Source organism: Rosa chinensis, chromosome 1, assembly GCF_002994745.2.
Source record: "Rosa chinensis cultivar Old Blush chromosome 1, RchiOBHm-V2, whole genome shotgun sequence".
NCBI lineage: Eukaryota > Viridiplantae > Streptophyta > Magnoliopsida > Rosales > Rosaceae > Rosa > Rosa chinensis.
This window is the reverse complement of record NC_037088.1, coordinates 29,001,614-29,021,338: the sequence shown is the minus strand read 5'-3', so window position 1 is coordinate 29,021,338 and position 19,725 is coordinate 29,001,614. Positions and strand designations below refer to the sequence as shown.

Genomic DNA, 19,725 nt, shown 5'->3' with positions numbered 1-19,725 from the left:
ATCAATATGGAGAAGTATATGATCATTCATATAGTTGGATTCATCCTTATTATCCCCTTATAGGGGAAACAGTCGGCAGCTCTAAAGAGATCTATAACTATCATGTTCATCACTACAATTCGCACCATATGGGTCATATGTCTTGGTCTGATTATTGCATTTTTGTAGAACAGCAAACGGCTTTTCAACCGCCTAGAGTCTCTTTTTGGATGTAGATGAAGTTTACATTCATATGTATTTATATATCGTTCTAAATTTCTAATAAATTGACTTTTTCAAAAATGATGTTTTCGTACACTGTATCCCCGATATATTCAATATCTCTATTTTTCAAGTACCGATAGATATGAAAATACCGATATTTAAAACCTTGGTCCGACCCAGAAGTCTCTCTCTCTCTCTCGCTCACACCCATCCCCAAATAAGAAGTGAACCCAAGAACCCATATCGACTGGAGCGCGGAATTTCAGGTACTTGAACTCCTCACTTGTTCTTCGTTTTTTGGTTAACATTTTCGTTTTCAATTTTGATTTTCATTTCCGCTTGCTGTTCAAGATTAGGTTTTTCGACCAAGGTTTTTACCAAGATTAGTTTTTTCTTTACTGAATTCTGTAACTGGAGAAATCCCCTCTACCAAAACTATGGAGTTGCTGAGATACCAATTCAGATTGTTTTTACGTAATTGTTTTGAGAAGCTTGCACTATTCGTTTTGGCATTGATTTTGTATATCTTATGGATTTATGTGTATTATGGGCATACAAAGCCAATGCCAAAAGGAGGCCAAGCTTTTGTTCTTGGGGTTTGTTCTCATCTTTCTCGGCTTATGCTCTTAGCTTATGGGTACCTTTTTTTCCTTGCTTTAGCTGATTGTTCATTTGCTATTGTTGTCTTGCAACGCAAATTTGTAATTAAACCCTAAACCCTGATTCTGGTTAACTAGAAAATATCTATCTAATATAGAATTGGTACAAACTTGAATCGGAAAACAAAACTTGTCATTAAGTATTGATGTTACTGATGCGAAGTTGTAAGAACACCATTGGACTATCCTTTTTGTGAGTGGTTGTTGCAGATTGTGGAACTCTTCCTTTTACTGTAATGAAATTTTTGTATTGATATGACATGGTCTTACTTACAGTGGTAATGGAATCGTAGATTAATTTATGCAATGAATGATTTTTTCTTTTTAACCTGCAGTTATAGTAGTTCAATTTCCGCTTTAGAATTTCAACGAGAATACTAATCCATGCATCCTTAGGACCCAAACACTCTAAACTTTGATAATCAAGAAGTATATCAGACCTGTAGCTCTAAATGTTAATTTTCCATTGGCAGCTGTGATCGTGACTAGGCTATTGAAGCTTTGATTCTTTGCTGAAAGATCGTTTATCCAGGTGCATCTCTACTTATAAGGCTTATTATTATAAGCTAACACATTTTGGAACCATTAAAGCAATTGGTGATATATGCTAACATTATTAAAGGATGAAAGAGGTATATATTACTAGTTGAACACAAATAGGATCAAATACAACCATCCTATTATATGTGAAACAGTTCTAGTAGTTATGCTCACTTTTTCTTTGGCTAGTGTTTATTTTTATTTCTGTGGGCAGATACTTGGAATGATTTGGTTACTATTTGGTATGTCAGCTTTGCTTCTCTGATTGGGTTTCATTTTTCTTTTTTCTTTTTAAATGGCCAGTATCATCAGGACTTCCTACTTTTTGTTCAAGCTCATGGTTACTACCATACACAATCATACTTTGCATTTGTGTATATTGCCTTGCTACATTATTTTTCAGGTGCTGCATAATGCAAAGCTATTGAAAATGTGATTGAAGTTATTTTCTTTATTAAATGAGATAAATTTATAAGAAAAAATAAGCCTTACACCAATTCAATGGCATCCATGCATATGTAGTGGATTTGGTTAAACCAAAAGTTTGACATTCAGATTATAAACCACATACAAGCTTGACTATGATCATTTAGATCCTTATTTGGACCTAGCTTAATCAAACCATCTCATCTTCTCTCTTGTCCCATCCCTTGTCTTTCTCTAATTTCTGGTGCAGCAATCCTCAGTCATGAGGGTAAAGGATGTTTGATAGGCCTTTTTAAGATGAGATTTTGTGATTGAACCCAGATGAAATTTCTTTTGTCAAAGGCATCCCTTATGCTGTATGTTATTTCGTCCTTTGAATTGATAGCTTAAACTCTTAAGCTTGTAAACTACACATGAAAGTCAAATTTAAGAAAATTTGTATTACTGCAAGGAATTCTGCTACTTATGTATTATTATTAATATTATTTTTTTATTGGAGTTATTTTGTTTTCAGTTGATAAAAATTAGTAATATATAGTCTGCTTCTTGACTCACATGAGCATAACATTTTTTTATATTTTTTATTTATGGTCAGCAGCTCTGAGAACTTCAAATGGAAGATGAATGGAAAATTACTGAGGCCATGCCACAGCTCATGGTGGCTTCAGAAAAAGCATTTGAAGCTGCAGATTTCTATGAACTCTTATTTGGAGCACAGAAAACTCGATACAATGAGTTTCCCATGCAGAGTCGAACGTCTGACAGGTACTGCCGGGTTGCATGTGTGGAGCTCACAATAGGTTCCAGCCCTCTTGTGGTGAGGGATTTTGACAGTATAAACAGTAGGTAAGTTTCTTTGCTATTGACTCAGAGAACTTGGGGTTTAGGTGAACAAAAATTTCTTTAGAATCATTCATGCAACTTGATTCTATGAAACACACTCATCACTACACTCTTAAATTAGAATTTGAGTTATGAGATACAATATAACGGCTTATTGGTTGATATTGAGAAACCTCCTCTGCAGGAATAAATTTAGGAACTAAAGTTATGAAGTCTGATTTTAGGACTCTACTGAGTTACCGTTTAGAAATTATGTACTAAACATTAGAATTTTCATACTATTCATGTAGGGTTGTGAGAGATGTAAATTCATGGGTTTCCACTTCCCTCTGCCTTCAATGCTTGAACCTGGACCTTATGATGGCAAGGGCTGTCAGTATAGGCTGCACAGTTCTTAAAGAAATTTTGGAGGATCCAGTTCGTCCTGGTGTGATGGTCGGCATTATAAGAGATCCATTTGGTCATGTATGGGAGCTCAGCAACTCATCTTGTAAGTAAACCTTTTTGATGACTTAGTTTGTTTGGCTTGATGAGAGATTGCTATTGCAGATTGGTAGACTCGATACTAGAAGTTAGCTTAAGTTGCTATTGGCTTTTTATTAGAGATTTACTTCAATTTTTATGCATGACATGATTCATTTTGTATCTATTCTTGTGGTTTAATAAACTTTTAATTGATTTCTTGGGTATGATAGATGGTGTCTCAGGAGAGGGTTTCATGAACACTGAGTGCATGAACGTGTTGCTTCAAGGTTGGAGCAAGAGTAAGAGGGAGGAGAACAAAGGGCTGTTTGAAACCTATGATTTCACACCAATGGTTGGGTCCTGTGAGACAAAGAAGAATGCAGCACATATAGTCAGTACGTGCAGACATCAAGGTCCCTTATTTGACCCCATTCTTTTTTATTGCAAATACATGGTAAGCCATCATGGAATCTTATGTATCTTGAAACTTTAATCATATTATTCTTAAATACAGTTAATTAATTTTCACATCTCTCAGTTAAGTACAAATCATATCTCTCTTTGGTAAAGGGAAGACCGCTAGAAGTCATTTGGGGCTGCGGGGTTTTGGATAACAGGTAATTTGAACAGAAATCTCCTGGTTTTTGGCATCATATTATTCTTAAATACAGTTAATTAATTTTCACATCTCTCGGTTAAGTACAAATCATATCTCTCTTTGGTAAAGGGAAGACCTCTAGAGGTCATTTGGGGCTGCAGGGTTTTGGATAACAGGTAATTTGAACGGAAATCTCCTGGTTTTTGGCCTAGATTCTCTTTTTCAACACTTCACCTCCCTGTTGCAGTCTGCTTTTTTCTTCCTTTGTTTCTTGTTGCTGTGAACATTTTGTCCACAGTTTTTGTTTCTCTCTTATCAATACAGGTTTGGTTATGGGCAAAAGAAAAAAAAGTAATTTACCAGAAGGCATCGGTTTCTCATCTACTTGCTGCAAATTCTGGTGGTTAATGGTTAAGGGTGAGGTTTTGGGATGATAGGTGAGTTGGGAAACAGCTTTTTGTCATTCATTTTTACACATATTATCAAATTATCTTTTTTCAAAAAAGAAAGAAAGTAAAAGGAAAGAAATAATAATAATAAATATTTTCATATTATCATCATTTTTCCATTACTAGGATGTATATGAATTACTCTTCCATTGAATTGGGACTTTTGGTTCCAAGGAACTCAAGAAATCCAAAAGTTGGGTAGCTTATGTCTTTATTATCTAGAGTTGAGTTATTGTTCTGGTCTGATCTAGACCAGACGAGAGAAAACGGTTGTTTGAGTCATAGGGGAATTCTTCTGTTAATTTTCCTCTAGGTGTTTGGTAGAGAACCCTTCGATTTATATTTCATTCCCTATTTTGCAATATGTAAAGCTAAAGTTCCTTCTTAGATAAGGATGCTTGGAATTTTTACACTTGGAAAGGTCAATGCATCGTTGAGAGGGGAAGAGCTGCATTATGTTTTCTCCTCATTTCGCTTTGATTGTGTAATGGGTAATGTTGGTCGTGTGAATGAATCATTTCTCTGTGCAATATCTGGTTCTTTTAGCCATGTTGGAAAGGTCGAACAGATTTTGGGACAATCCAGTGGCTTTGTTCCGTGATAGATATATAATTCTTTTGGAGAGTGAAGAAAGGGAATAGTGCTGATTGGATGTACAATGATGACACATTTCTAGGCCATCTGGATGGAAATATATAAAAGTTCTGACTTCTGAGAATGTGAATGCAGAAGGGTTTTGGTGATATCTGTGGGAATTGCTTTCCTCAGAGTTCAAAAATAGCGTACTGTTTGGAATGTTGCTGCTTTGTATACTAGAACATCCAGCTAGAAACTTCAGTGGGACACCTTTTCCTCTGTCTTTTTTAATTCTGGAAGTTTGTTGCTTTTCTAAAAAATAAATAATAAATTGGATGATAGGCAGTCTAGACAATGCTACAAGAGCAGCTGAATTACAAAGGAACACTTGTGGGGCTTGCTGATCCATCTACTTCCTTCAAAGACAGAGAAAGATGCATCGAGAAAGGAGCAGATTTTGTTGTGGAAAAGCCCCTGAATTTGAAAAAGCTTACCCACATTATGTTCAAGGCTCTGAAGAAGAAGAAAAAGGAGAAGATGAAGGAACAATAGTGCATGAAGCATGTGTCATGAGGAGCACAGACAAGGGTGCCTGTCAGATGAGGGCTGAATATGTGAATTGGACATGCTAAGGCTCAAGTGCTCCCAATTACTCAATTGCAAATACGTCTGTCAAAAACAAGATTATTTCTGTAAATACCTCATAGGATGAACAATTGAAAGGATGAAAGCCAAGTCAGTGTGGTGACAGGATGCTTCACTGTTACAATATAGTAGTTAAGGTACTGAAATTCTGATGTGTATGAGCTTATACTGGTTAAATCTGTCAGTCATAGCTTAAAGATTGTGGTATAAAAGTTTGATTCAAAAGAAATGTATGAAGGTTTCTGAAATCAAGGGGTGTAATGGTGTATTGTGCCTCCTGCGAAACAAAATTTTATAGCAGAAGACTGTAACTTCCTGCATAACAAACACGCATCGAAGAAAATTTTGCTTCCTGTCCAATAGCAGAAGTCTTAGGAGAAGATAGATTATCCTCCTCTTGAGATCAAATACTGAAGAAGTGTGATGTATTGTTTAGGCAAGGAGTGTTCTAGTATCAGCTGCAGCAGTTCATATCAAATTTATATATGCTTTGCAAGGCTTGCTCACTGTCAAGGTCGTTGGTGGTGGCCATTTCTTTAAGTGGATGAGTCAAGGGCAAGGTTGAATAGGTCAAGGCTTTAGAAGCTTCAGGAACTATTCGCTTTTGATGGTTCCAGTCTTTGATGGTTCGGTGAATGAATTGTGATCTTTCAGGAATTCGTACAGATGCAATATATTTGGCGGCCTAATGAGTCTAGGGAATGAGTCTCGAAATTCCATAATCCATAATCTGCTTATACGTGTGGCGATGCATATGAAAGTTTGCCTACAAACTGTTTGACAAAATGAGTGTTACTTGCACTGCCGAAGTGCCAACTGATATGTCATACAACCATACCAGATGTTGAGTTCCAACTGTTATGTCAATAGTCCAAGTAGAGCTTGAAGACACAAGGAAGTGATGAGGATTCTCTGATAGGTAATTAACTGGTGAATAACAGATAGCATTGAATTCAGGTTAGAGTTACCAGCCAGATAATAATTAATTGAAAGGATATTTTGTGCTAGCCAGCTAGCACTGCATGTTAAGTTTAATTGACGCTAATAGGCTAAACTACATATGCTAAAACTCTGAATTGATGTAAATTTTGTCTAGCTAGTAGCCCTTCTTGGCCAGAACTGAGTACTGATGAATTAATTTTTAGTTTCCTGATAAAAAAGAAAAGAAAAAGAAATAGGAATCTGGAAGAATACATATACAAAAATTAACAATGCAACATAGCTGCATTTCAATTCGCCAAGCAAACCAACCCTTTCCCATGATAATTAGTCCAACTTACTCAGCTTTAGGTCCGGCCAACAAGGGCGCCCATTCTTTGAGGATCCATTGATGGATAAAATGTTGTTCCCCCTTGGGAAGGTGGAGGTGGCATGTAGTAGTATTGCTGTACTGCTGATTGGTCTTGTTGGGGGACGCCTACTTGAGGCAACCACCCACAATGAGCCGCCGCCGCATCCGGCTGCCTACTAGCTCCCTCATCCTGCACTCGCGGCGCCTGAGGTCTACCCCATGCCAACTTCAGTCTCAAACCCTTCACCACCAGCTTATTACAAAGTTCCTCCGCAGCCTTCTCCGCACCTTCTCTTGTTACATAAGTCACAAAAGCACATCCTCTTTGCCCTACCACCCTAATCGATTCGATCTCGCCATGAACCCAAAAGCAATCCCTCAAGTCCTGCTCCGAAACTCTTCCATCAACCACACCCCCCACATATAAAGTCCTAATACTCTCGTCCTCAGGAGGCTCCAAAGACCCCATCTCTCCGGCCTTTCGAAGCAGCTTCAATGCCACAGGATCGTTGACCCCATGGAACCGGTCCTTGATATTTTGGTTTGACAACTCCCCAGTTATTGGCATCTCATGCCGGTAAGGACACTCAGCTCCTCTAGTGCACTGGCCCTTAGCGTAAAAACTACACACATGCGCTCGGTTCCTCTGGTAATACGGTGTCGTCCTCTGAAGCTTGAGGATAGTGTCACTTGTCCTTGATTTTCCGTACTCTTGTTCGTAAGGATCGATAATACCAGAAGCCCTAACCATACGGTCATGTTCCTCAGCGAAATGCTCCCGGTTGACGTCGCTCTTCGGCAGGACGGCGTCGTTTGGGTTGACGCCGAGAGCAGTGTTCCGAACCTGAACCGGCAAGCCGGTTCGGAGATCTAAGACGCAGACCTGACACACATTTTGCAACTTACTGCAGGTCTGGCAAATCTCCGTCTTCTTGTAGCGGGCGTCGCGGCCGGGTTTCCACCGGAAAACGGTGAAGGGACGACTGCAGGTGTAGCACTCTTTGTCGAAATCGGCACGTGTCATGCGGACGTAGGGATTGTCACCGAGGCATGATTCGCAGATGATCGGGAAGTCTGATCGTTCCCGGCCATCTGCCTCTAGATTACTCACCGATCTACTAGGCGCCATGTAACCCTTGAAATTATCAGAAACTCCCAAATTCTCTTACGTTTTCGTCTGTATTAGGGTTTAGTGTTGGGTCACCTTATATATACGGCCTAATAAGATGTGAGGCAGCCTTGTTAGTATAGGAATAGGACTATAGGAGGTACCCTAGTTAGTATAGGAATTGGACTATAGGAGGTACCCTTCTTGAGGAAGCCTTGTTAGTATAGGAATAGAAGTTGTACCACTAATCAGAGGGTTGTTTGCTCCGATCCTAGAGGACCACTAATAAAATCCAACATGTTGCGTTTGAATCTATATAGCATATACCCTAATTGCTTGGAGAGGAAGTTTTTTTTTTTTTTTGTTCTTTTATTGACATATATGGGTCTCATGAATGGAATTGTTCGAGCGAACACCAGATCTATTTTGGGAAGGAGAATTCCCAGCATGTTGCATTGGAGAGTCGATCAGCAGCAGAGAGTGGGACTCGAACGAAATCAGTCCATTTTACGTGAGCCCCGGCCAGCCCCCTCCCCTCCCCCTCCAGAGCTTCCCCACAACTTAAACTGCTCATGAAACCTATCTTGAATCTATATCACCAGATTTTACACCCTCCGGAGGTCTCACCACAGTTCTGCTAGACCTGTTGGCATCCCAAAAAGCAGAGAACTCTAAGTAAATGAAGTAGTGGCGCAGAAATGAAAGTTGTAATTTAGTATCGAAGGTTATTAGTTTCAGGAATGAAAAGTATACAGTAGTATCTAAGGAGCTACTATTCATGATCCTATTGCAATCTTTACGGCGGAATATGATTTTTCTGGGAGATTAAACATATGAGGGAGGCCAATTGTCTAGTGAAAGAGCTAAAGCTCTTGAGAGAAAACGGATAATCACCATTGCGTGATGACTGCTGTTGCATTAAACCTAGTAATGGAGGTGATGATTTCAATGTTGCCGATCAAGCCCAACGGTTTCACCCAGAACGCTAAAATTGGTAAATGAATTTGAGACATCTAAGGCGCCTCTACATCCAAAATAGTTTCCTTTGTTCATACTTTAGTAAGGATTAACTTTACATGACTGGAAGGAAAAAAAAAGAAAAAAAGAAAAAGAAAGATGAGCGATTATGGAAAAATATATCAAACCAATCCCTACAAAAGTATTATTGCTAATTAATTAATCGCGATTAATTAGCCCGGTGCTTTTGTTGAATTGTGGAATATTTACTTCTTGAGGAAGAAGATGGTACTTAATGCCAAGGTTTTGGAATATCCTCTTCAATTCAAACACCAGCTCTGATCTTCGAACACTCTTTTCCCCATAGTTTTGATGGTTCATCGTATGTTGAACACATAGCAACATTTTCATCTTGTCCACATTTACAATGTCCTTCACTATCACCGAGTGTTTCGGGTTCCAATGCTTTGGTTTGCTCTCAATATATCTGCATGTATGAATTCGTCGAGTATTAATTAATATACACGAAACAATATTACGTAACGAAAACACTTTTACAATAGCAATTTTTGGTAGAAGCAAAGCTTCTCATCAGGTCATCAACTGGCGTAGGTGAGGGCTAAAGAACACCTTGGGAAGTTTTTTCCTCCAAAGTTTTTTTCCCGCAATAGTTTGAACCTTTAGATGAAGGAAAACCTTCCAATGTCTTTTTTAACCCTCGTTTGGGCTATAGCGATACCAGTTGACCTAATGAGAAGCTTCACGACAACATTTAATCATGCAATTTGACCGGAAAACTAATAGCTTCAGTAAATTTGATCAAGCTTAGTGATTACAAGCGCATCATTAATTTAATTCCTAGTGCAGGGACAAAAAATATATTCATGCAGTTGTATAACCTTTAAGGTTAAATTTTCAAAATACCTGAAATTGCCCTTCATAATAATAATAATAATAATAATAATAATAATAATAAATTAATTAATTAAATAAATAAACAACCTTTAAGGTTAAATTTTCAAAATACCTGAAATTGCCCTTCTTTTATTAAATTTTAAAATCTGTAGTTTAATGTATATAGGTTATAATAGTAACTTGATAAGTATAAAAAACAGAAAATGAAAAAAAAAAAAAAACACAACGTGAGAGGCTGGGAGCAGTTCTTTCCCAACTGCATTAGAACTGCAATTGCAGTTTGAAAAAGGTATTCTTATTTGAAAACAAAAAAAAAATCAGATTAATATTACATAAATATATAACAAAAAGAAAAAAGCAAATTGACATACGCGTTAGAGTGTGTTAAGAGGCCAGTAGTAATAATAATAATAATAATAAAAATAAAAATAAAGAGAGAGATTACTTACGATTGTATAGCCTTCTTGAGTGCAGTAACATCGTCAACTGGAGTAGAGACATCAATGGTGAAATCAACACTGTCACCCATGTCTGGACTTCTTCTGAAATTGCTAATAGGCTTTGTAAGAAGCACAGAATTCGGGTAATATATTTTCTCATTATCATACCTTAAGAAAACTGTTGTCAATATGTTCATCTCTTCCACAATCATCTGCATGCACAAAAATCATATGGTGAAATTATTAGTTGTTGAAAATTTATAAGAACAGAACCGAGACAACTTGTACAATGCCTGGCTCTCTTTTGGTGTACGTGATCTCTTGCAATCATGTCACAACATCCATGTCGTTTTAGAGTTTAACAGTTAAGCATCTTGCTTTAAGCTAGGTTCAATAGTGATGTATCTTATATTAAAAAGATTGAGCTCAAAACCAAGAAATTATAGATCGAATCCGGATTTACATAGTATTGCTTACCTGTACGCCATCGACGACGCAACGATCACCGACATCGAACGGGTGCATCACAAACACAAAAATGATGGACTCAAACATAGTTTTGCACATGTTTTGAAACATGAAGCCTACGAGCAGCAACTGAGAAGTGACCACAAAGATAACCTTAGTTGTGGCCAAACCCATGACCAAAAGGCTCACCACAGTTATAATCACAATCACAACTGCACTCGCCAGCTTGTGAAGTTGTTGGACAGCGGTCTTGGTATCATTCAAAGAATGAGCCAATGCTCTGCGCTCAATGTAGGCATGTACCTAAAGATTGATTACATCAGATTAAAATGGTTAAGGTTTAAGGGTGCTTGAGATGGAAAGGTTTATAAGATAATTGTGTTAAAGCTCACCACCCAATTTCTGAAGGAAGCCTTTGTTATTCTACCAGTTTCAGTTGCTCCTTCAAAGAGAGGGAATATGGTGTGAATTTCATCGGTCTTCAAGAACCGTAGTAAATCTTCCTCTTCTATGTATCTGTAAGTAATAAATGAATAAGGATACAGTAATCTTTTCATCGCTTTACCCAAGCCCTAAATCTTAAATCTTAAACTGCAAACGCTAATAAACTGAAGAAAACTCCCAACCCTTAAACTCAAGAAAATCACCCTGCCACCAGAATTTCAATATCATAATGATTGAATATCTTGGAGACCAAAATGTACTTGCATGTCCCCAGCTGTTCTATTCCTTAGCTAAGAGACTAACACGTAACCCAATCCAGAAAATATCTCCGTAAGAGAAGACTGTCAACCCTGTACTGGGCTTCATATGAGTACTGGCATTTCCTTTTTTTTTTTGACAAAATATGAGTACTGGCATCGATCGCCTGGAAATCTAAAAGCTTGCATTACTTCTATACATAGTAGTTGTTAATGATTCGTATGTAGTCTAACCTATAACTTAAACCCTAGAGTCCATTACATGCATATAAGGAACTACATGACTTAAACAATGAGGGTACTCAATGTCTCAATGGTAGTTGTGTATTATTACAATTTACAAGCACAATTATCACCTTCAAGGATGCACCGGCCGGAAAACTGATCGAATATATTATTGGCAAACACTTATTCTTATTGCTAGCTTAAAGTGTCCTCTAGATTCTAGAACAAACGCACTAGCTGGTTTTGCACCCACCTCTTCATCAAGATGTAGATGTCAAAATCAAAGGGTTCATTTTCAAAAGTTCATGAAATATATTGAATAATCAATGTCGATCAAGTAGTGAGGATAAGGATTCAAATTAAAACATAAAAGTTAGAAAGGGACCAGCATTGGCATGTATGATGAACCAGCACTACGTACCACGTGTTTTATATACGCACTAGGGCTCCATAAGAATATGTATTAACAGAGGCTGGGTTGGCATAATCTAATCAATTAAATACTAGCCTTTTAACACGCGTCATGTACGCCCGTGTCAATTTACCTTTTAAATTTAAATAATTTTTAATCTTTTCTTTTATGCTGAAAAATTTTGTACAAATGAAAAAAAAATAAAATTTAGTTACTAGCAGCAAAAAACTGTTTTTGTTGATGTTCTTCAAAGTCCTTAAATTATAAAATTGTTTTCATATTAGATAAAGGATAATTCTGGACTTTCAAAAATTTAACCATATTAAAGAGAATTGGCTTAATATATAAGAGATGAATGTGTAGCCACTTGTTATTTGCATTTTTATGATGACATGTTCGGAATGATTGTGAGATCTTCGTACTTTCATTAGTAATTTTTTGTATTTAAGTTGAAATTAAGTTGATGACAGCTTTCAACTCGAGGATATATAGCTGCACAATTCTAGTATATAATAGTGAACCTATCATGAGTTGTAATTATTGATACTTCAATTTTTTTGACAGTCTTGCTTTATCTTTATCTCAATTATTTCTCTGTTACTTCAGAGAGTATTCAATGCACCAACATGAATGAATGACGGAATAATATCAAGTATATTTATTGGTTATTAAAAAAAAATGTCTTTAAATATCAATGGTTGAGATCTATTGAATCTGTTGGTTCATTTGCACCATCAGTGCATAGAAGAATTTTTCCTGTTCCCCCACTTCATAAAGTGAAGAATTTTTAAGTACCAAAAATTGCAGTTTGTAATCAAATTTGAATCGACATTTTTTTTTTTTTTGTTCTTCAGGAATAATCCATCATTAATGAAGGAATTTAAACCTAGAAAACTGACCTGTTTCGATCTTAACAAATTTTCATGATTTGAAAATGGTTCTAAGCTGATTTGACTGAAGGTTATGCTAAAAATATTGTAGACAAAATCAAATATAAAAGATACCGCCATGGCGACAGATGTACCAACTAGAATTTGAAGCAAAGTGAAAGAAACGTATAGGACAACTGAAAGTGGGAAAGAAACTTACTTGGCACCAGGCTTGGCAACATTCTTGAATATTCTTTGAGCACTGTTCCTCGCCTCCCATTCACTCGTAATCTCCGATTCCGTATTGCCGAAATCATCCATCGTACTTGAAACCATTGTCGACAAACCTGAAGACCTGACATAGCTCACCAGCCTCTTCACACTCCACGCCGTTGCCCTACCCGGCATGCTCAACTTCTTGAGCTTCTCCATGTCAATCGTCCTCGACCCATCTTGCTTACAAGACCTCGACTTGGTCAACTGGCTAGACTTATCCCTCCTCAACCTCGCCGGCAATGTCTTGGAAGCCTGCAAACGACGCTGCGAAAGGTGGTCCCTCTCCTCCAGATCCATTGGCGGCCCGGACAGGGCATCCAAAATGAAGTGGTGGAATACACTCTCTTTCATACGGTCAAAGAATGTAGCTACGTGAAATGAAGAGGCCAACACCTTGACAAAAACGATCTTTAGCAACCAAATCGTGGCGCCGATCAGCACGGCGATGAGGGCTCGAAACACTTTTTTTAGAACCTTGCTTTGTTTGTCGACATGAGGGAACATGATCACCCAAGCCACTAAAACTAGGGCTAGCCAAGCACAATTTTGGAAACTCTTGCGCAGACCAAACACAAAGTAGAGTACTTTTTCTCTAAGCATGAAGTTTCTCTCTATAAGAAAGACAATGAACCCCACAACCCAACCCGAGACTAAGCGCCCACAAAACATAACCAAGACCATTAGGCACCATTTCCATACCTGCAAACCCCATTTCATTTCGTGTTTAAGGGAATCTACAGTCAGGGAACATACCAAGCAAGTCATTATTATGAGAAACAAAGTCCACTCTATCAGAGCTCTCTTGTTCATCTTTCTCTTCCTTTTGTTCCCTTGCTTGCGTTTGTTTCCCTCTTCTTCTTGGTCGTCTTCTTCATTTTCGAACCATTCTTCATCATCTGATGAGGACGAGTAGTTGTCTTCGTTAGTGTTTAAGGGCTCGTGTTCTTCGGATTGGAGAATGGTTCTTGGTGTCACAGGATGCTTATTCTCCTCGAACCGTGACCGGGGTTTGGAAAAGTTGAGGCGTCTAAGCGGTTTGGCTATTGACTGTGGTGATTGTGGGATTGAGTCTGCTTGGGGTGACTGGTTGAGTTTGGGGCTTGGTTGGTCTATGCTTACTACCACATGGTCTATATTGCTCTTTTGGAACTCCATGGTTGCCTTCAACTTTGAGAAGGAGAGATGTTAGTGTTCTTTCTCTCCCGGAAGAAGAGCATTAAAAAGGAAGGAAATGGAAGCTTTTGCCTTTTTCTCTCACCTTCAAGATTGAAGTTAATTATCACACGTTTTTTTTAATGGATAGAAGTTATCCCACATTTTAGATATGAATTATTTATATAATGTGGTGAAATAGATTCCATCATTTTGATTTTTTTTTAAGGGAATTGCGCAGTTTACTAATATGACTACTCTACTTGAGACGTTCACATTAATATCAAGATCATCAATTCAGGAAATATTAAGAAAACAACATCAATTATGAACCAAAATGATGGGATAGTAAAATATAGGACACGCTTCTATAAAGCAATGATTCCATGGAAATGTTGGTTTACCAACAATCAAGGCGCAACTTAATCTAAAACTTTTCTGACATTAGATAAATAAGACAAGGATAATTTATTGATGAAGCAAAAGAAAAAAAGTAGGGAGTGGGGACATAAAAGCTCAAACATAATTAGAATGGCAAAGTGGGAGCTACAAATTAAGTGTGAGTTCCCACCTCGTGTGGGAGACTCAAGATCAACATAGATGGTGCGTTTATAGGTGACACTGAACAGGGTGGAATTGGGGTTGTGGTGAGAGATAAGGCTGTTCCATTCAATGGTGCGTGGTCCAGACTCCAGACACCTTCCTCATGTGTCTTCAGTATTTCATAGTGAAGCTGAAGCGCGCAGTGTGGGGCTCTTGCTGGCTATATAAGTATATATCAAGTACGGCAATAGGTGGAGATGGAGAGTGATTCTTCTATATTGGTTACAACAAAGAATCAATCATTAAGGTGACAACAACTCTGAGGTCAGTTGGATTATAGATGATTCTAAGGATTATATGCATCTTTTGATTTTATTCATATCCAGCATGTACAGAGAGAATAGTACTGGAGCTGATAGGTTAGCTCACTTTGCTTGTTTAGTTCATATTATTTATCTTGCTTTAGATGAGGCTACTACAATCTTACAGGATTTCCATTATGAAGATTTTTGTAATGTTTCTATAAGCACTTGAAGTACATGTATAATGTATTACGTCCCCTCGATGCGACAAGTTACAGTAAATAATAATATGGACGTGAGAATCAACCTCTCAGTCTAAATAGTGTCAAATGAAAAACAAAGCCAAAAAGAAAACTAATAAAAGAAATTTTCAAAGTTACAAAATCATTTAAAAATAAGTATGGCTTCGTTGTACGTGTTCTATTTTGAGAAGGGTAGCGACTCTGTACGTCAACTTGAAAAGCGCCTTAGCTTGAGGAGTTTCGGTCCCATTTAATTTGGTCATTCTGTTCTGTGGGGAAGGAACTTCCTAAATTTATCGTCATTAATTTAGGGCTTCATCACCATTTTCTATATAAGCACAGACAAGTTTAATCTCATGTCCTACTCGAGACTTCAGTAGATGTGATGAGCTTTATAAAACATGCTCCTTTTTAACCATATCATGTCAATGAGTCCGGCTCCTTTAAGGTTACTTAAGAGTCGTGTGTAGTTGTATAAAGTTACTAAAATTCAAACCATTTAAATTCATCTAATGAGCATGATAAGACAGGTGATTTAAATGGTTTGAATTTTATTAACTTCATGTAATTTTACCTTTCCTAACTTTAGAATGGCCGAATCCAAATACCTTCCGAATTTGTGGAACTTACCTGTTGAACCTAGCTTTTCTTGAATCAAATTCTAAGGAGTCGAAACCTTTTCCGCATCATTATTCATTGGATTCAAAACCTTCTCAGCCTCCAACGGATAGTTGAGCCGTTATCATCCTCCAATTAATGAAGGCAAAACCTCTGTGATATTCTCTTCTCCAAATACATATTTGCCTTCCATAGTCCAACAACTGCCATACATTATTATTAGCTTATAACCAGAACAACAGGTGCTAAGTAAGGGGCTGTCATTTTATCAGTTTGAATCGATTATAGGTATTATTAACTTCAAAACTAAAGCTTTCGGTTTCAAAATTGAACTACTAATTACCAACTAAAATTTTCAGTTTTTAATCATATCTACCAAATTCGGTATTTCAGGTTTTAGGTATTACCAACTTTAGAACAACTAGTTCTTTGTAATATAAAATAGAATGTGTTTAAGCAAAACTAAATTGGGAGAGAATTAAGTCATACTTTCATTGATAATAGGGACATCTTTCTATAAAGACATAGAATTAAAGTTGTACAAGGAAAGATAATCGTACAATAATCGGATATCTATGAATATCTCTAAGAATATCTCTAATTCAAAATCCTATTACAACTAGGTCAAGTAACCTAGAGTTTGGGCCAGACACATATTCTGGATTTACTTAAACATAATGAACAATATTAGGTTTTTTCAATTTTATAGTCGTAAATTATGTATTCATCTACTTATTATAGTTTTCTTTTGTACATATGACATTTTTGTTATAGCCATGTTCAATAAAATGAGGTTATCTAACCATGTTTGACTAGGTTACTTAAAAAACATGTACCATTAATGTAGTATATGTAGTAATGTTCATACTATTATGATTTTTTTTTAATAATTTCCTAATATACATGTATGTGTATTGAAAACTATAGTATAATGTTAATAATTAGATAATTGGTAGATTCAGTATTTATCAAAACTAATCTAACTTTTTTGGTAATTTTCGATTTCGGTTTTATTGGTCTAGGTTACCAAAAACTCAGTTTACCAAACCTAAAACATCGGTTGGTATTCGGTCAGTTTAGTAATTACCAAACCAGGTGGTAGCCCTAGTGCTAAGTATTACTAAATCATTACAAATTACCCGATTACTAAACAGGAATGTTCAACCTAAGGATTGAAATATCTGCGATATTTTTGATATATTCTCCAATATCTCCATTTTTGAAGGGACTGATATATCATAGAGAAAAAAATATCTTATCATCCACCGTTTAAGTGAAATTTCTTCAATATCGTCAAATATTCCCGATATATAAGATATTTTAGATATATCCCATCAAAATAAAGAAATATCTATACAATCTAAGAAGAAAAAAAATTGGGTGATAAGTAATTTCCTAAAGGCGAATTTGTGTGAGAAGAAATCTCCCCAAGGCCAATATAAGTGAGGAGTAATCTCCTCAAGAGAAATCTGGGTGAGGAGATATTCTCTCTAGGCAAATTTGAGTGAGAAGTAAAGTAATTCCCTAAAAGCAAATATGTGTGAGGAGAAATCCCTTAAAGGCCAATATGGATGAGGAGTAATCTCCTTAAGGGAAATCTGGATGAGGAGATATCCCCTCAAGAAAAATTTGGGTGAGGAGTAATCCGCTCGAGGCGAATCTAGGTGAGTAGAAAGTCCCTGAGGAGATTCTAGATGAGAAGCAAGGATTGAATCAATTTACCTGTGAAGGTAATTTTTGATCATGTCAAGGATTCAAATTTCGGTGGAAATTTCTGTTAAAAATAAAGAAATCACATTACTTGCATTTATAAAATGATATTTTTGAATGAAACTTTTACATAGACTAAACTAACTTATAAATCTATAATAAACCTACTTACAATGTAACCTCTCTAAAATTATACATTTATAATATAATTGTGATATTTAATATGGACGAGTAATTAACTAGTACTGTAGTAGGTTGTTAAACTAGTGTTTTTGTCTATGTGTAATTAATTATAAGGGTTAATTACATATAAGTGCATATTTCAATGTTTTTTTTGTCATAAGGCCACCAACTGTTTTTTTCCCTCATAAGGCCACTAGATTAAAAAATGTGTTAAATTTTGGATATAAAAAACCAACATATTTACATAACTGCCACTAGAGTAAAAAGTCAGCAATCATCTTCCGGCCAACTCTGGTCAACCTCCGGCCAACTCCGGCGGGTCTCCGGTCAACCTCCGGCCAACTCTGCGCGAGTCTCCGGTTAACCTCCGGCCAACTCGGCGAGTCTCCGGCCGACCTCCGGCGACCACAAAAGCTACTGTCGCTGACAACAAAAGCTATTGTGGTGAGATTTCCAGCAACCTCCGGTGAGGCAGCAAAAGCTACTGTCATCAACAAAAAAAGCTACTATTATCAGCAACCAAAGCTACTGTGACAAAAAAAGCTACTGTTATCCAAAAAAAACTTTTCTCCCCAAAACCATAATCTACTATCCCCACCAACAAAAGTTACTTTTGCCAACACTAAAAGCTACTCTAACCAACAATAAATGCTACTCTCACAAATACCAGAAAGCTACTCTCACCAGTACCAAAAGATACTCTTACAAACACCAAAAGTTACTGTCACTAACAACAAAAGCTACTATCACCAACATCAGTGAGCTACTCTTATACTAAAGAGCTACTTTGACCATCAACAAAAGCTACTATCACCAACACAAAAAGACCATTTGAATAAATCAAAATGAAAACAAAAAAACTACTAACATCAGATTGAAAATATACTAACATAGAGATAGAAAGCTACTGTTACTGTATTGAAAAACCACTATAACAGTCATAGAGACTTATAACTTGAAATCAATCAAAAAAAAACAAACTATTGACATCAGATTGAAATGATACTAACATTAGGGATAAAAACCTACTATAACTGTGTTGAAAAACCACTATAACAATTACAAAGAACTAATGACCTGAAATCAATCAAAACAAAAATAGAAAAGCTACTAGATATACTACTATAGCCATAGTATGCAATTTGACAAAGGAAAAATCATCAAAACTAAACACAAATTGCAATCTCAGTCCATTGAAATATGCATGCAACTAAAAATTTGAGTGAAGAATATCATTGAACAGTTGGTGGGCATGGCATTACCTTCTGCAATTCGTCGAAGCACTCCTTAAGCCAGCTCAATCATTTCTCTTCCAACTGAATCTCCAAAACCAAAGCATACTTACATTAACAATTATTATTCAATTCAACAATTATTCAAATCAGGCCATTCACATCATAAGCTTCCAAGCACAAAACAACAAAATAGCACACAATACTACAAATAAGATGGCAAAGCACTACAGTAAAAGAGACTAGAGCAAATTAAAATTGGAAGTATCGTATCTGAGTCCAAAACGCTCCTCACAAGAAATTTGAACGAAAGAAACAATGAATCTCAATACCTACCTGCAATATCTGCCATATTTCCGCCACCGTCGTGGTAATCGTTAACCTGACGCGGCGAGTCACTATCTAAGATCGGCTCCGCTAGAGATATTGGAGATTTCACGGTTGACGGCAAACCACTGCAGGGATTCAACAGCTTCTCTTCTTTAAACTCGACCTCACCTCACTCTCCGATCCAACTGAAGTCTAATTGACTTGCACGAGGTCGAGTTCACAGAGAAACTAGAGAGAATCAGAGAGATCTGAGTTCACCTTCAGTGAGGTAGCTCCGATTAGAGCTTCTTCATCATCGTCTTCTTTAGGCATGGAGGGGCCGTTTCGAGGTTTTGCATCGCTTTGA

General features: G+C 36.9%; 3 protein-coding genes across 8 annotated transcripts; 1 reads left to right on the top strand and 2 right to left on the bottom strand.

Annotated features, from left to right (window-relative positions):
• Positions 1–355: 355 nt before the first annotated feature.
• Positions 356–5,695, top strand: LOC112177089. Of its 5 annotated transcripts, none has more exons than XR_005802459.1 (8): positions 374–470; positions 1,337–1,395; positions 2,428–2,675; positions 2,963–3,162; positions 3,368–3,591; positions 3,676–3,911; positions 4,060–4,172; positions 5,103–5,695. XR_005802459.1 is itself a non-coding variant. In XM_040509696.1 (8 exons), exons 3-6 carry the CDS (start codon positions 2,443–2,445, stop codon positions 3,703–3,705), a joined length of 687 nt encoding a protein of 228 aa, XP_040365630.1. In that variant the 5' UTR covers positions 374–470; positions 1,337–1,395; positions 2,428–2,442; the 3' UTR covers positions 3,706–3,754; positions 4,060–4,172; positions 5,103–5,695. The 5 variants fall into 5 exon arrangements, 4 of the variants coding, with proteins under 4 accessions (XP_040365669.1, XP_040365630.1, XP_040365596.1 ...); XM_040509696.1 differs by having other exon boundaries at positions 3,676–3,754; XM_040509662.1 differs by having other exon boundaries at positions 3,676–4,172.
• A 937-nt stretch (positions 5,696–6,632) lies between these two features.
• On the bottom strand, positions 6,633–7,853 carry LOC112177085 (zinc finger CCCH domain-containing protein 40). The gene has a single exon (XM_024315280.2). It carries the CDS (start codon positions 7,823–7,825, stop codon positions 6,692–6,694), a length of 1,134 nt encoding a protein of 377 aa, XP_024171048.1. The 5' UTR covers positions 7,826–7,853; the 3' UTR covers positions 6,633–6,691.
• Positions 7,854–8,805: 952 nt separating this feature from the next.
• LOC112177076 (mechanosensitive ion channel protein 10) lies at positions 8,806–14,328 on the bottom strand. 2 transcript variants are annotated; one of them, XM_040512577.1, is made up of 6 exons: positions 13,012–14,328; positions 10,977–11,100; positions 10,594–10,887; positions 10,285–10,328; positions 10,126–10,218; positions 8,806–9,248 (listed from the first exon to the last, which is right to left on the bottom strand). In XM_040512577.1, the coding sequence occupies exons 1-6, from the start codon at positions 14,220–14,222 to the stop codon at positions 8,981–8,983; spliced, it is 2,034 nt and encodes a 677-aa protein (XP_040368511.1). In that variant the 5' UTR covers positions 14,223–14,328; the 3' UTR covers positions 8,806–8,980. The 2 variants fall into 2 exon arrangements, with proteins under 2 accessions (XP_040368511.1, XP_024171040.1); XM_024315272.2 differs by having other exon boundaries at positions 8,807–9,248; positions 10,126–10,328; positions 13,012–14,327.
• Positions 14,329–19,725: the final 5,397 nt, after the last annotated feature.